Below are 15,310 nucleotides of genomic sequence, written 5' to 3' on the forward strand. Positions count from 1 at the left end.
CTGGCTAATGTAAAAAATTGATGTGCTGTGAGCAGATATTGTTTTCTGAACTATCTCTTCAGTGGAGTTGAGAGAAATGTTTTTCAATCAGTTTCAACTTTTTTCTGTCTCTTGTAAATCTAGTGATTTTCAAGTTCAATGTGGTGGTCAGTTTACTGCCCATGGAATCACTGCTCTGTGCTGTGTTGAGGAAGTTTACTGTACCTGAATGTTGTTTTGGGCAAATCTTATCACTGCAATAATCTTTTTGTACTTGTAGACCACTAATCTGTGTGCAGGACCACTTTAAAAACTGTTCCTTCTTGAATTGTAAGTAAAGATTTTATTGTTAAACAGTGCCTTTAAAATACTAAACTCATTTAGTTCAAGTGGCTGCACTTGACCTAACTTGTGTCTGTACTCTTGCATACAGAAGTCTGACTTTTGTGAGTTCCACCCACATCCAGAGCTAAGAAAGCATAAGAGAACTCTTGCCCTAAAGCTGAATGGCCATATTAGCCTTAAAAGTTTGTCTTTGCTGATAGGCTCCACCTTATCATGAAGGCTGAAGCTCAGATTCCCATAATCACAGGGCTACAAGAGCGTTATCAGCCAGGCTTTCTGCAGGGTTTGTTCACACTAGTCCTTCAGCACAGTGCTATTAGGAGATGGCTTTTGAGAAAGGATTTACTCTGCACAACCGTCATCCATCTAATCTCTCGAAAACTCATACGGGAGAAGTACTGACTGCCGCCAGAAGGAAATCAGTCCCACAAAGTCCTTGAAGGAGAGGAACGGTCATGAGCCAGGCTCTGCTTGGACCTTGGCCTGGGGCTTGTTCCCAGCCAAGGGCAGAGCAGACATCTGCTGACTTTGTCACTTTTACTGAGGGCTCTCCATAGCCCTGGGGAGAGACAATATTGCACTCGTTGATCAAAGTGTATTTCTAAACTTTTTTCACTCAATATGAAAGATATAAAATAGTTTATGTCTGTCTCCACCTCTGTGAAAGGAGGAGGAGACAAACTATTTTATACTTTTTCTGAATTTCTTTTAAAAATAGGCAATGTTCATTCATGTGGCATTGCCAATTACTGCAGAGAATGGGGCAAGCCTTAGAACACAACTCACTCATTCTCACAGGGTGGCAGGACCACACTTCAGAGTGTGCTGGGAATGGCACCACAGCTGGGTGACATTTGTGGCAATGCTGTGCACCCCTTTGTGGTGAAATAAGAATATGATCTCATGCTAGGGACCTCAATTAAAATAAAAATAATGGAAATTGTCTTTTAATGGAATTGTCTCTAATGGAAATGAGAGGTGTTGCATTTTAACCAAATAATTTTTTAGATTATGTGTGTTTCTCTGTTTCCTGAAATAAACCTGAATTCATTTTTTATTTAAGGATAGCAAATAAAGGGTTTTTTTTTCTTCCTTCTCCTAAATAGCCTTAATACAATCATCTTCCTGGTTAATACCAGGACATCAAAAATTGTATCAAATGTGGTATCTCTGGCTGTGTTTGAGTCCTTGGCAAGGGCAGTTTGTTTTTTCTACATTTATGTCAGCAAAGATTTTTTTTGCTGGAGAGTGGGAATATGTAATGTGAAGAGTTTACAGTAAGAAAGGATATTACTAATAGTTATAATATTATATTTTATTATATTTGTCAGAATTAAATGAAGGGAAGGCTTAATCCTAACTGAAGATGGACAGTGTGGGTAAAATTCCATTTTGTTATGGTCATTCTGGATGCTTTTTTACCTCTGCCATCCAAGCAAGGCCATCACTAGTTAATTCAAGTACTTATCACATGCACTAGATTAACTGCCCATTCTAGAAAAAAAATTCTATATTCCTGTTAGAGACAATACTGATCAAGACAGGTTTTAAAAGATGACTTTTAATAGTTTTCTAAATTTGAAATAATTTTTCCTTTAAATATTTAGATTGTGATTTGTCTTCATGACAATGTGTAATGAAGCCTAACACAGCATTAATTTCAGAAACTAAAATATTCACGAGGTACAGAGTTCTAAAGAAAAGTCAGACCACTGCTGAAAGTAAAGCCATTAGCTGAGAGCAAGTACCCAGAGTCTGTGAAAGTGATAAATCTGCTTTAGACATCAATGGCCCCTCCTGAAGGTGCAGGAGGAATGTTTTATTCTTTTTGTATTGTGTCCCTTAGTTTGAGTCTACAGAAAACAATTAATAAAGCTGATTAGCCTTTAAGAAATGTCAATGTAGAATGGGAGTGGTATTTATTTTACAAATAAATGCCATTGATTAGAGGCTGAGATTTTCCAATTCTTATTTTTCAGAGGATACACTTACGAAATAAGACAAAACATAAACTATTTCAAATTGATAACTATGGAATACTTGCTATTGATGCAGTCTCAGTTTAGTAAATTTGTAATTTCTTAAATGGAAAAGTGTTTAATTGCTTATGTATTTTCAAAATTTAATAGTGTTTTCAATTTGTTTTTAAGAAACATGTATATAGAAGATTATAATTTTCATTAAACTTAGATTATAAAAAAATATAGGTAAAAAGCTAGTGGTCCAAGTAAATTTGAGGACCAGTTGTAATTTTAATATTGAATATGGGAATTAGGAAAATGACACAATGTATGCTGACCTAAGTGGTTTCTTAAGGGTTTAAATGGTCCTGTCTCTAATGTAACATAAAGGCTGCTTTACAGTAGATCAGCTACTATAAGATATATCTTAGGATTTCTTGGGGATGTGAATCAACTTTTCTTTTGTAAAATAACTTAAATACACAATAAAGAAGAAAAAAATAAAATTGGCTTGTAATGCATTACCAGGAGCTAACATCAGTAATTTTAAAAGGTGTTTTAAATCAGTTTTCTTGCCTTTGGAATCTCTCCTCATTGCAAGTAAAAGTAAATCTTTCCACTTTTATGCATATGGTGTACTTGAAGAATCAAATGGAAACATCCATTTTTTTACAGCAGTGAAAAGGTATTGAATTAAGCACTATAAAGTTTCAAGGAGAAAGCTTTTTGTGAACTAATGTGTGGTGTCTATTTGCGTGTGGTTTAAAGTATATTTAGGAGAAGCAAATCTCTTCTGAATAGGTTCTTTTTGTCTAGTAGTGCCAAACAAAAGCTGAAGATTTTTTACCTTACATCACGTGGTGAATTTGCATTCATTCCTTCCTAGCTTTTGTTGGGTGCCTTGGACATTGAGCCATAGCTGTGACATGGAGATGGAGAGTCACATGTGTGACTCATAGCTGTGACATGGAGATGTTCTCCCATGTTCCACAATCTATTTTTCTTCTCTTGTTTTAAGGGTGTGATACAGGTACACTCTCAGCGCATCACTGAGATGGTAAAACACAGCCCAGGTATTTGCCCTGATACCTTAATCACCCTACTGGTTCCTTCATGAGCAAGTTCTTGTTAGGTTGCACCTTCAGTTTCTTGACTCCAGGCAGGTACCATGGAGTCCCTTCCTTTTCAAGCTACTATCCTTGCATTCATATTATGCTACAGAATATTATCTTTACTCTCCTGATTTCTGTTTGCACTGCTGGGGTTTAAGGGTTTTTTTCAATAGCATGGGCTGATCCCAGTGTAATGTGGAGGAATCATAACTGGCTAGAACATTTTCTATTGACTTCTGTGTTCAACAGAGCCAGCATAGTAGCGCTGAACTGTTAAAGCATTTATGTTGATAGACCCCTTCTGAGTAAAATTCCTCTAATTTATTGATGTGTCAAAAATTTCTTCCATCTTCTTCTTAAGTGCTATTGGGGAAGATAATTTTTAACTGGTTGATTTCCAAGTAGAAGCTCATTTACCATCTGCTTGGGAAAAAATAGTGAGCTGCTGGCTATAGCGTGACAGCTACAGGCAGGTCAAGGGCACATGCTTATAATTTTGCTGCAGTGATTCCTAACTAATTAGCCATGAGGAGCTTTCTGAAAATGTTCTGTTAGATCATTTTCTTCTCTCCCATTTTGTTAATGAATGCAGTGCTCCCAGCTGTGAGGCCCTGAGTGATGATTGCTATTATGGATTTATCCTTTCAAATTCTGCCTCTAATTTTAGGAAATTATATTCCCTGTCTTTAAGTTTCTAGTGGTAAAACTGTAAAAGGACAAGTTATTCTTCAGTAAGTGTTGGGAAATACAGTAATAAGATTTTATAAGTACTGGGTTGCAATAGCTAGCTGTATTAGAGGAGGGAAAATACTGTTCACAAAATTAACCATCTGTAGTCCATATTAGTTGACAAATTTTTTTTTTAAATTAAAATAGTTTAGAAGTGATCTTTCTCACAAGATGATGCTTTACTTTATTTCTCCTGTGGTTCCCAGCACATCCAGAGTACAGCATTAGGCAGATGTGTGGGACAGAGTTTTCTTCCCATTTCCTCCTACACATACATATCGTGTGAGGACATGGAAAAACTAATCTGGGTTATTCAGATTACTTCATGTATGATGTACCTGATTGTACCCAACTAGGGCATCTCCTTGCATTGCTAATCACTCTTATCTTAAGAACATGCATTAGAATACAGAATGAACTAAAAAGTTGTCCTACCTGTTCAAAAATGATATGTGTGTATACATACATAAGCTTATAGACAGGCATGGCATTGTTCCTGTAGCTATTGGGTTTAAATATTAGACATGATTTCTTGTTCCTCATAATCAAAATTTTCCATCTCAAAAAGTGTATATCATGCTTGCACTTTTATCCTATTATATATATATTAATAGCAAAATACAATTAGAGGATTAGACATTTAGATGGCAACAAGTTTTGATTTCCAAAACTTCACATAAAGCGACAGTGTTTACAGTTTTACCTGTAGTTAAAAGATTCTGCCTGTTTTTTTCCCCTAACCTCACAAAGTAACAAGATTAAATAGGATAACATTATTTTGGGCTTTAAATCTACTTGCTTCTCACAGTGGAAAGCTCTAATCTGGCAGACCAGTCTAGTATGTACCAGACTTTATGATAAACTGTTGCCCGTATGTGTTGTCATTGTCCCCAAGAGACAAGGCTGGAGGGCTGCTGCTGTGTTTCAGGTATGGTACAGTGTTTTGCATTAGAAAAGTGAGCAGAGGAAAGATATTTAGTCTATGAAATACTGTTGACATTAATCTTTTAAACAAAGCAGCCTGCCGTGGTGTTGTCAAAGGAAACTAAACCTGCTGTTTTGTTTTCCCATTGTTCCCTTGCACAGAGGCTCTGGTCTGCCAATGACCACTGACATTATGCCACAGAAACTGATACAAGGAGAATACTTGGTACTTTCCAATCTTGCTTCAAAGCCTGGCAACAGTGTTGAAGCTGCATTCTCCTGTTTCTGTGCTACAGGGAATTGCTTGTGTTCATTCTGAGGGAAGATTGTCTCTCTTCTCAGTTTTGGTTTTTTTTTTTTTTCTCTGTTATTGTCAACAGAAAAACTGTTTCTATCCAATACCATGTCTGCCTGACTTCTGTGACCCGGACTCAAAGATGCATGAAATGAACCAAATAGGGAGGGCAGGATTTGGAAGGTGTAGGAGATGCCTGCCACAGAGGGATGTTTTTCTGCTCCCTTAGTGTCAAGCTAAACATATGGTATCAAGAGAGGTGAAGCAGAGAGGTCATTTGAAAGTTAGTGGTAGTGTTACTCCCAGGATGCTTGAAGGAAGTTGTTGAAGTATCTCAGTTACTTGCATGAGATCTCATTGATGATGTGGGCAGGAGAAGGGGGAACTTGCCAAATGTGTGACATGCGCCACATCTGACAGTTTTGCAGTTAGTGGAGTGCAAAAGCCATGGACCTTTATGGGTGGAAAGCTGTTTCTGGAAGTGTAGGATCTTCAGTGTTCTCAATTGCTTGCTAGTATACTGGGTCAAATTCAGGCCATGGATCTCCTAATCTGCAGGATTGCGCTGTTTTTTTGTTTGCTTTTTTTTTTTCATAACTACTGTTTTTAACTTTCTCTCTCTTTTGATGGCATGTCTTTCTCAGCAGCTGCTGTGTTTTGCCATAGAGTTAGCTGCATGCTGAGGGTGGAGAATTCCTTTCTGTCCATGTACATTTTCATAAGACTGTAGTAGTGGCCTTGAAGTTCATAGTTATTTCCAAGGAATGTAAATACTTTTACCAACTGATTTCAGGACAAGTACAGAATGTGATACACTTAATGAAATCTCTCAGCGACAGAAAGTATTCCTGCCAGTTGAGCTCAATTCAGACTTGCTGGCACAATCTATGTCTTTATGCTAGAAGAAGAGCTGCTCTGTGTGTGGGTGATGCCCCCTTTTCACTGCCATCCCTTGCCATGTTTTCCATCATGTGGATTATCTTTAGTTTTTGCCAAAGACCACTGCTGGCATTTGCTGTCCTCAGAAGGCTTGCATTTTCTTTCCTGACATCCTGCAGAGTGTCTAAACACAAGGACAACTCTGCAAAGACTTTGAAATGCCACTTTTAAAATGTATTATAAAGAAAGTGTCTAGCAACCACAGTTGCAATCAGTTTTGGAAGTACTTCATGTACAGTTTTATCCTGTTAATTGGTGCTACGAATATGCCATGTAGATTTAATAAACTCAGATTTGTTTGCCAGTCTTTTGAGAATTAGTATCTAATATTTCCACTGCATGGCCAACTGCTGTGGTCTGAGCTGGAGAAGATAGCCTCAAAATTAACGAAGTCCTATTTTAATTATTTCATAGAAATTAACATACAGGTGAGATTTAGGTTTTTCAAAAGGTTTAGGGTTTTTTTTAGCAGAAATCTACAGAAAATAGTATGATCTAATAGGCTTCCTTCTAACTAATGGTGTAAGTATGTAATTTAGCTTTAGCCTACATACAGTGAAATAGTATTGAAATCACTCTTGTAAACAGCATACACATCCTGTTGTTGGCTTTACTTCAGCTGTTTCTTCACATTTGGCTAAGCTCAAGTAATAAATTGCTGTAAAACTGAAATACACTCTGGAAGCAGATTAATCATTTGACTCAGTATTGTCTTTTAGTTTGCCATGAGAAAACTTTCCAATCTATGAGATCATGGATTAGCTGGTTGGACAATTTAGAGAGGCATGTAGTACATTCCCCTTTTTTGCTGCCTTCCCTTTGAAACTTGCAGAATCTCAGCAAAGCAAAAATTATAAATTGCTCTTTTTTTCCAAGTTTTACCGTAAATGCCTATTGCAATGAAAAATGAGGCATCTAAATTGATACCTCCTTGTTTTATCTAATTTTGCACATTGTAGGTGGCATTTATCTCATGAGATGTAGATTAATTCCCTGCCCATTGCAGGTGGTCAGAATCTTTAAGGTCCCTTCCCACCAAAACCATTCTATGATTTACATGTTTGAGACAATGATTTAGACTTGCCTTAAAATCGGCAAAAAGAAATGAACATTGTAGAAAGTGACTCAGGTTTCAGGTTTATAAAAACATATTTCATCAGTTTCACTGTAAAGTCCTTTTTCTTCCCATTGATGAAAAAGGTAACAGTTAATTCTGTTGTGCTATTGATGCTGCCCATGTAGGTGGTGTGATGTCTGTTCTGCCCATCCATGGGCACGGGGTGGTAGTGACTGATAAGGAGATCTAATACTTGAAGGCAGTTTGTCAGTATTTGCAGTCTCCTTCATACGCCTTTCCAAACTTCATTACAAATGTGTGCTAAAATATTCCTTGCAAATGTCCTTTGCTGTGGATGAGTGGTACACTGCAGAGGCAGGTCACAAATAAGGCTAACAATACCACTCTTGCTTGTGTGGACAGAATAGTAGACATCTGCAGTGACATTTTAGTTGTTGTATTGTTAGTTTATAGCATTAATTGTTTTTTTTTTCTCTTCTGATACTGTACCATTTCACTTATTTGGCTGTGTTGAAGCTGCAACTTTATTGCTCAACATACTGGGATGTAATGATCTCAATGACAAGAACATTTCATCCTCAACTTGCATAACAAACAGGTTATGCTTATTTTATAATTGAACTTTGCATTCTTCATAAAATGTATTTTTGTTGTATTCTGTGCCTCTTTTCTAGCTTACTTTTACTTGCATGCAAAGAGGAGGTAAAGTGAAATGGTACTGGACTGTAAGCAGTCTTGTCTTCAGCTGCAATCTTACTGAAAGCTGTTAAAATTTTATTTTTTTTTTCTGCATCCATGGAAGGGAACTGCACCCAATGGAATAGCCACCTTAAAAACCAAACAAGCTGTAGGTTACAGCAAGGATGAGGGCTATGTTGCCAGGGCCCTACAAGGAGATGATAGTGGAAGATACAGATGTTGTGTCCAAGAAAGGGTTTGCTGGGGCCTGTTGGTCAGTGAGGGTGTGAGGGGAAGAGTCACAGTGACAGATGGGGGAAGGGGAAGGAGGAGAGAACTGTACATCTTAATAGGTATTAGTGGGAGTGATTTCTTACAGGATGGTAAATAAACCAATGCCACTGATTTACCACTTGAAGATTAATGTCTGGGCAAAATTACTGTTTCTACACACTTAAAAATTAGTGAAATGGATACTTCAATGAGGATGTTTTCTTTTGTAGCAGAGGTAAATCATTTCAATACCAACTATTTTCCCTTGGGTTTTCTTTACTGCCTTGGTTTTGGGATTTGGCTATTTCTTGTTGACTGAATTCAGAGGAAAACTATTCCTGATGATACTGAATTTGGCAGAATGGCTGAAGTTTGAATTTGGCTTGTATTGGTTAAATCAGTCTTTTGATTCAGTTGCCTATTGTCCAGTATGCTAATCCATGTTATTTCCAGCTGAGTTAAAGTGTAAAGTCCTTAGAGCAGCGTGGGGCTTTTGTTTGTAGAGGAAAGGTTAAGTTCTGCAGGCAGCTCTTATTGCTGCCAGCATAGCTGCTAATCTGAGTTTGGGGACTAATTACCTGTAATAGCTACAGGACAGAGTCCTGTGTTGAGCAGAAGTCTGATTAGGCCAAAGTTTGGAAAGCTTTGTCATGGGGAAAGTTTTTTAACATTTTTCAGGAGCTTGAGTTCTGATTTAGTTCATTCAGAACAAGATACTTACATTGCTACTATATTCAGCCTAATAATATCCTAATGGTGATATTTTAAATGAGGTCTGAAACTCCTATAACAGAATTAACAAGCATTTTAAACTGAAATAGTCTGTAGCTATTTATGGACTGTCAATATTGTTACATTGTTTCTGAGTTGTTTCTAATTCAGCTTTTGATAACCACAGATAGCTATTGGGGGTGCAAGAGATGAGGAAGCCAAAACTGATCTGATGAACAGATTTCAAAACCAATCTGTAGTGGAGTGGTTTGGGGATGAAGAGATTTAAAAAAAAAATTGATGCAATTTTTTCCTAGACGCTTACGATTAAAACTTTCTATGTGTTAGCATAAAAACACATTTTTGGATATGATTTTAGATGTACTCAGAAACAGTTACTTTCCTTTTTTAAACACTTAACTTTATTTTAAAATTCAAGAGGAGTTATTTTACAAAAGAAGGGGGATACTCTGGTTTGGAATAGAGGAGAATTAAGAACACAAGAAATGAAAACAAACACCACCTTCTTCACAAAGAGAGCTCAGCTTTAACAGAAGAAATACCTGCTAGAGACTTGCATTGGGAATGGGGGAGAAGACAATTATGCTTGCAGATAGCAGCATAAATATCCATTTTTGCTACAGGATGACTTATTATGTCATGAGTTGAAAGTTATGATCCTTGACTAACATTACTTAAGATCATCCAGTACGTTAGTACCTAACTTATTTTTAAGGTTTCAAAAACTTGTTAAATAAAACTTTGCAATTCTCTTTAAAAACTGCACATTATTTCCCTATTTAATACATACTTCGATGTCTTTGGTGTTGCTTTCTTCATATTTCTCCTAACTTAATATTGTAAAAAGAGAAAGTGTTTCTGTGTGATAGGAACAAAAGTGCTCATTTAGGAAAAATATTTTTGTTACTAGTTTTGAGTGGAAAGAATGTGTAGTCCTCATCATGGATTTGCAGTCTTGAAGCTTCTATGGGTTACTTCCAAATAATGGGTGAATTGTATCAAATTAATGACCCTTTTAATAATTTGCAGGCTTGGAGTATAGTTACTGAGTAATTTTGAAATTATTTGGGGTTTTATTTCAGTTAGAGGGAATGTTCTCAAAGCTGCTGGTATAAACTAGGGGTTAGCAGATTGGGTCAGTAGCTGCTCTTTGGCCTGTGTATGGTAGCTTGAAAAGTGTAAGCCTATCTATTACTTATGTATTTGTAAAGTATCTCTGTGACCTGTATGAGAGAGAAAACTCTGGAAGGGTGTGTAGCAAATCAGAAAACATAGCTCTCTGTGTGAATGCCCAGCAGTGTCAGAATGTTGTGTTGAGCAGAACAGTGAAGGGTGATGATTGATCACTGCAGTTCTGACATGCACATAATTGGTAGTGGAACCCAATTAACAACTGGCTCTGATGCCAACCTCACCATAACGTCTTACTTAAGTACGTACCTTTTATTTATTTATTTTTATTTCCATCTCTTCCTTTTGGTCACTCAAAAACTTTCTTCCTCAAAAAGTCACCAGGTCTGAGAAAAGCCTTGTTTTTACCTGCAGCCAATTGCATAAGGTAATTCTGGATGGCTATCCATTATTGATAACACTTTTTTTTTTTTTCTGCTGCTGTGTTTAGATGACAGTGCCTCTGCTGCCAGCAGTATGGAGGTCACAGATCGCATTGCCTCTCTGGAGCAGCGTGTCCAGATGCAGGAAGATGACATCCAGCTGCTCAAATCTGCCCTTGCTGATGTGGTCCGACGCTTGAATATTACAGAGGAGCAGCAGGCCATGCAGAACAAGAAAGGACCTACCAAAGGTTTGCATTTCAGACAGATGTAAAATAGATACTGCAGTTCAATGAGTGTTTCATATGTATTAAAATAGGTTGTTCATTAGAACTTGAAATATTCAAAATCAACAAATCAAACCCTAAATAAAATGCATTTGAAATTCAACCTGTTAAAAAGAACACATAAAAATCCAGATGGTTAAATCTGTGAGCCTTCTACAGTTTACATGAACCAACAAAGCATTTGCATTTTCTTAATGCTTAATCCACAATCTACATTTAACCATTGCTACCACTTCCTTACTTCTGATCAAGGTATTTTATAAACTCTTTAGGGAATGCATTGTCTTCTGTGGGTGAAACTCCTAATAGGTTGGGGTTTTTTTATCCTAAAAGAATGAATTAAACTTAAGTAAAATGTAATTAAAATTTAATTTAAAATGTCTTATGTCTCTATGGATCATACAGACATAAGACAGAGCTCTAAGCTAGCACAGAGTTGACATTACTAAGAAGATGGTACAACACCAGCTGCTCAGCTAGGAAAGAGAGGTCGAGCTGTGGTTGTTACCTGACCACGTTCCAGAGCAGCAGAGCCAGAGCCAGTGAGGTACAGGGTGTGACAGATGTCACTGCTTGGCAGAATTCTGTGCTGTGCCCATGTGCACAGTGTGCTCTCCTGTGGCTCCTGCTCTGCAGGAATGGGGTTTTTTGTGCACAATTCAGAAGAGCTGAACCTGAGCACTTCACAGCAGTAAAGGTTTAGTAGAACCCAAGCAATTTACTGTAGTGAGTGAGGCTGCAGAAGTCTAGGAGACTGCCTGTGTGCAGCTTAGAGAAACACACAAGGTACTTTAGGGTGGTCTTAGAAGTAAGAGTGGTGGCAGCCTAGATGTGGAAAGAAAGTACTGACTTCACAGGCTCTCTGTTGTCTAACTTAGGAAGTTGTTTCTTTTGGGGTCCTGATATTTGTTAATATTAATTAAAACCTTACTTTGCATGAGAGTTATGTTACGTATTTATGGATTCATAATTTTCTCACTTTAAAGTTAGGACTTCCTTTAATCTCTGTTATATATTTGTAAGCCTGCAACAAATATTTAGTTCTAGTCACTGATTTAACAGACTTGGTAGGAACTACTTAACCGAGATGTCATGTTCATTACAAAGTTTTGTGTCAGGAGATGAGGAAAGCTGAAAGAGACAGAATTACAGAGCCAAATAATGAGCTGGTAGTGTCTCATGCTAGCTGTCAGATGGAATAGGCACTAAATATCTGAGATCTTGTCTTCATGTTCTCTTCTCTTTCTGTTGTAATCTTCTTATTTTGTCTTTGTTTTATTGAGAAAAAATTTAAAATATCAGATAAGTTAAATGTCACTAAAGATAGCCTCTACTGTGATAAAATGTTCCATCAAATCTGGTTTTACAAGGGATTAAGAGGCTTCATGTTGCCTGTAAAATAGATATTATCTGATGCATGGAGGAAATAAAGTCTAGTAATTATTACTGAGTTGTAACCAAATCTGTTCTTCATGCCTGCTGGCTTTACTTAGCAAAATACAAACCAGAGTTTCATGGACTCTGTGAGCAGAGTTGAACTCTAAATCAGGAGAAGTTTTCTTGGTCATGGCAGATCATTAGAGCCATAGTTCAATGCTCATTGAAGAAAAGCTGCTGTAAGCCAATCCCCCTGTCTTTTATGGCTTGTTTTGTAGGGGTTTGTTTGTTTGTTTGTTTGTTTGTGTGCGTGTGGGATTTGTGTGTGTGGGGGTGGGTTTGGAGGTTTTTTTAATGTATGTATTGCATGCCTAGTTATTAATGTGTGTGTGAAATTACAGTGTTAGAACTTTTACTGTAATAATGCAAATAGAGGACTGTAGATTGCTCTTCCATTGTAAATTACCAGAATGAGTCCTGGTATTTGCCAACAAAACCCACCGAATTTCTGGAGAAGAACAGTACTGTGACTGTTAATGTAAAGAACTATCACTTTGCTGTACATCAGCTGTATCATTTAGTGTATGGTCAACCTTATTAAACATGAATTATAAACATGAAAGAGAATCTAAGTATTCTTAACACTTGTTTTTTTCCAGCTGTTTTGTCAAATATGATCTATTTCACATAATCACCTATTATTCCTTAGTAGGCACAATTACTTTATAAAAAATTGTATGCAGTTACTTAGCATAAGACTGATTTTAGTTTGGAGTAGCATTATGAAGGCTTCTGATGGATACTCTTAGGAGAGGGGCTTTGTTAAACATGGGAGGAGCTGGAGTGGTGGCTTCTCAAACCTCTTGGGCTGCATGGACTGAACCTGTGTTAATTCTCCCTATATTGTCTAATTACTAATTCCACATTTGAAATTTTAAAAAGTAGAATTTGATCCCAGAGAAAGTCACAGAAATTGTGTCCATGCAATCTGGGGCTTGAAGCATACTGTATGCTGCTGTTATAAAGTGATCTATAGATGAAGTGGATCAGGATTAAGTGTGTGTGTGTTGGGGGAGGTCTGTGCCTTTGAAAAAACAGGATCCTCCCAGTACTGTTTAAAGTCTGGAACAAGAATCTTCATGGGACAAATGCTTTCATTTAAAGATTTCAAGTTTCAGACTTTCAAATCTGTAATGGAAAAAATCTTGAGCTTGTTTTCAGTCTTTGTGTTCTTGTTCTAAACTTGAGCTAAGCAGCTTAAAAGCAGCATACATCATGGAAAGGGAGCGGCTTATCTTGTCCATTTGTGGAACTCCTTCCCTAATGGTGTTTTGAGTTTTTGTTTAGTTGTTTGGGTTTTTTTTCCCTTTCCTTATTTAATTCTACTACTTGGTGGAGTTTCAGTATGGCTTCCTGCCTTTGTTTTACTTGTGTTTGTTGTTCTTTCCTTTTGCAATTATTGGTTTGTTTGTAAACTTAACAGCCCTATTAATCCATAGATCAGAGTATGATTAAAAAAGCTGCTGCTGAGGCTGATAAACTTGTCAGTCCTGCTACCACAGGTAAGACCTTGAAGCACCAGAACTTCAAAAATAAACATTACTGACAAAGCAGTAATGGTGTGTTACTGATTTCTAACAGCAATGACATGTTTGGAATTGTGTGACTGTGATGCCAGTTAGCACTGGTGTGAACTAGCTGTTGTAAGTAAAACTAAATAGCTCCTGAGTTAACAGTGGATTTATTGAATAATGCACAGTTTTTCTCTATGTTGTGCAAGAGTTTCATGATGTTCCTTTCTACACTAGCTGACCATTTAAACCTCTATTTCCAGAAGTGTGGGTTGTGGATTGGTGCTGGATCTGAAGCAAAACTTCTGTTAAAGGTTGCAGCGTTTATTCCTGGCTGCTGCTAGTTTCGATTTCATAAGGTTAGGAGAGTAAACAGACTCCAGCTAGTTCACTCCAGCTATTCTTTAGTAGGCAATCTTTTAAAATAACTACAAATAAGGAAAATATCTTAATAATTTATTTTTTTAACTTCTATTGCTGTTCTAATTTGTCTTCTCAAAATTCATTAAAGTTTTGTGAGCTACAGAAAGCTTGCAAGGAGACAGGTCCACAACTTCTGAACTGTAGCTACCTGTGATTCTGTAGAATGCAACAGAATCTGATTTATACATCTGGATTAATTGCAGCAGTGCAGCAATTAGGAAACAAGCAGCAGAGCTTCCAGCACAAAACTGTAAAACGAATTTTATATACAAAAAAAACTAATAAAGGAGAAGTAAATAGAATTATATTTGAATTCATTAATAAAAAAATAGAGGCTTGGGAAGCCAAGTAAACTTCAGATGTTTTGTATAAGCTCTAAAGACAGCATTAGTCAGTTAAAACAGATAATGGAAGGCAAGGCTGGAAGGCACCCTCAGTGTGCATAGATAAAATTTTCTTTTTGTCTCCTTTGTTGACTTTCTTTCCTGTCATACTTCACTCTTCTAAGCCAAATAAGCCTCATTCCTTCAGTATTTCCCTTATAGGTTGTTTTCTAAATTTCCTCTGAACACATAAATTACAAATACATAACAAATGTGTATTCTAATAAAGTTTCAAAACAAAATTTGTGTTGCAAGTTGCATTCTCTAGTAGACCATATGTACTGACAATCTTCTGAAGGCACAGTTTTCACATGTTTCTTTTTGTTCAGTATATGAAAACTTAGGGTGAACAAGTCAATAAATGCTTTCTGTCAGTGCTACAAAAAGATGTTGTTACAATATGACCTATAATTGTATACAATTGGTACTGTTTCAGTTTAGCCTTTTAGTTCTTTTATCCTTGGCAGTCTTTTTTGAAGAACATTTCATAGGTATTCTCCCTGCCATCCTCTCCAAGTTCAATGCAATTTTATGTTCCTAAAGTGACTTGTTACTGCTGCCTTCTCTCAGGTGGTGCTTCTCTGAACCCAGAGGCCTTTGGCATCTTGACAATGGCTTGTAATACAAAGTCCTGTCAAATTTCAAGTGATTCAAGCTGCTGTCTCTGCTGT

At 37.0% G+C, this 15,310-nt stretch overlaps 1 protein-coding gene across 7 annotated transcripts in view; it reads left to right on the top strand.

The window, feature by feature from the left end:
* EML1 (EMAP like 1) overlaps nt 1-15,310 on the top strand; it is a 122,090-nt gene that overhangs the window by 59,376 nt on the left and 47,404 nt on the right. For all 7 annotated transcript variants that reach the window (XM_050974960.1, XM_050974962.1, XM_018907234.3 and 4 more), the window contains exon 2: nt 10,667-10,849. In XM_050974960.1, coding sequence (XP_050830917.1) covers nt 10,667-10,849 — 183 coding nt within the window. The remainder of the gene's footprint in view (nt 1-10,666; nt 10,850-15,310) is intronic.

This window comes from Serinus canaria, chromosome 5 (genome assembly GCF_022539315.1).
Source record: "Serinus canaria isolate serCan28SL12 chromosome 5, serCan2020, whole genome shotgun sequence".
Taxonomy (NCBI): Eukaryota; Metazoa; Chordata; class Aves; order Passeriformes; family Fringillidae; genus Serinus; species Serinus canaria.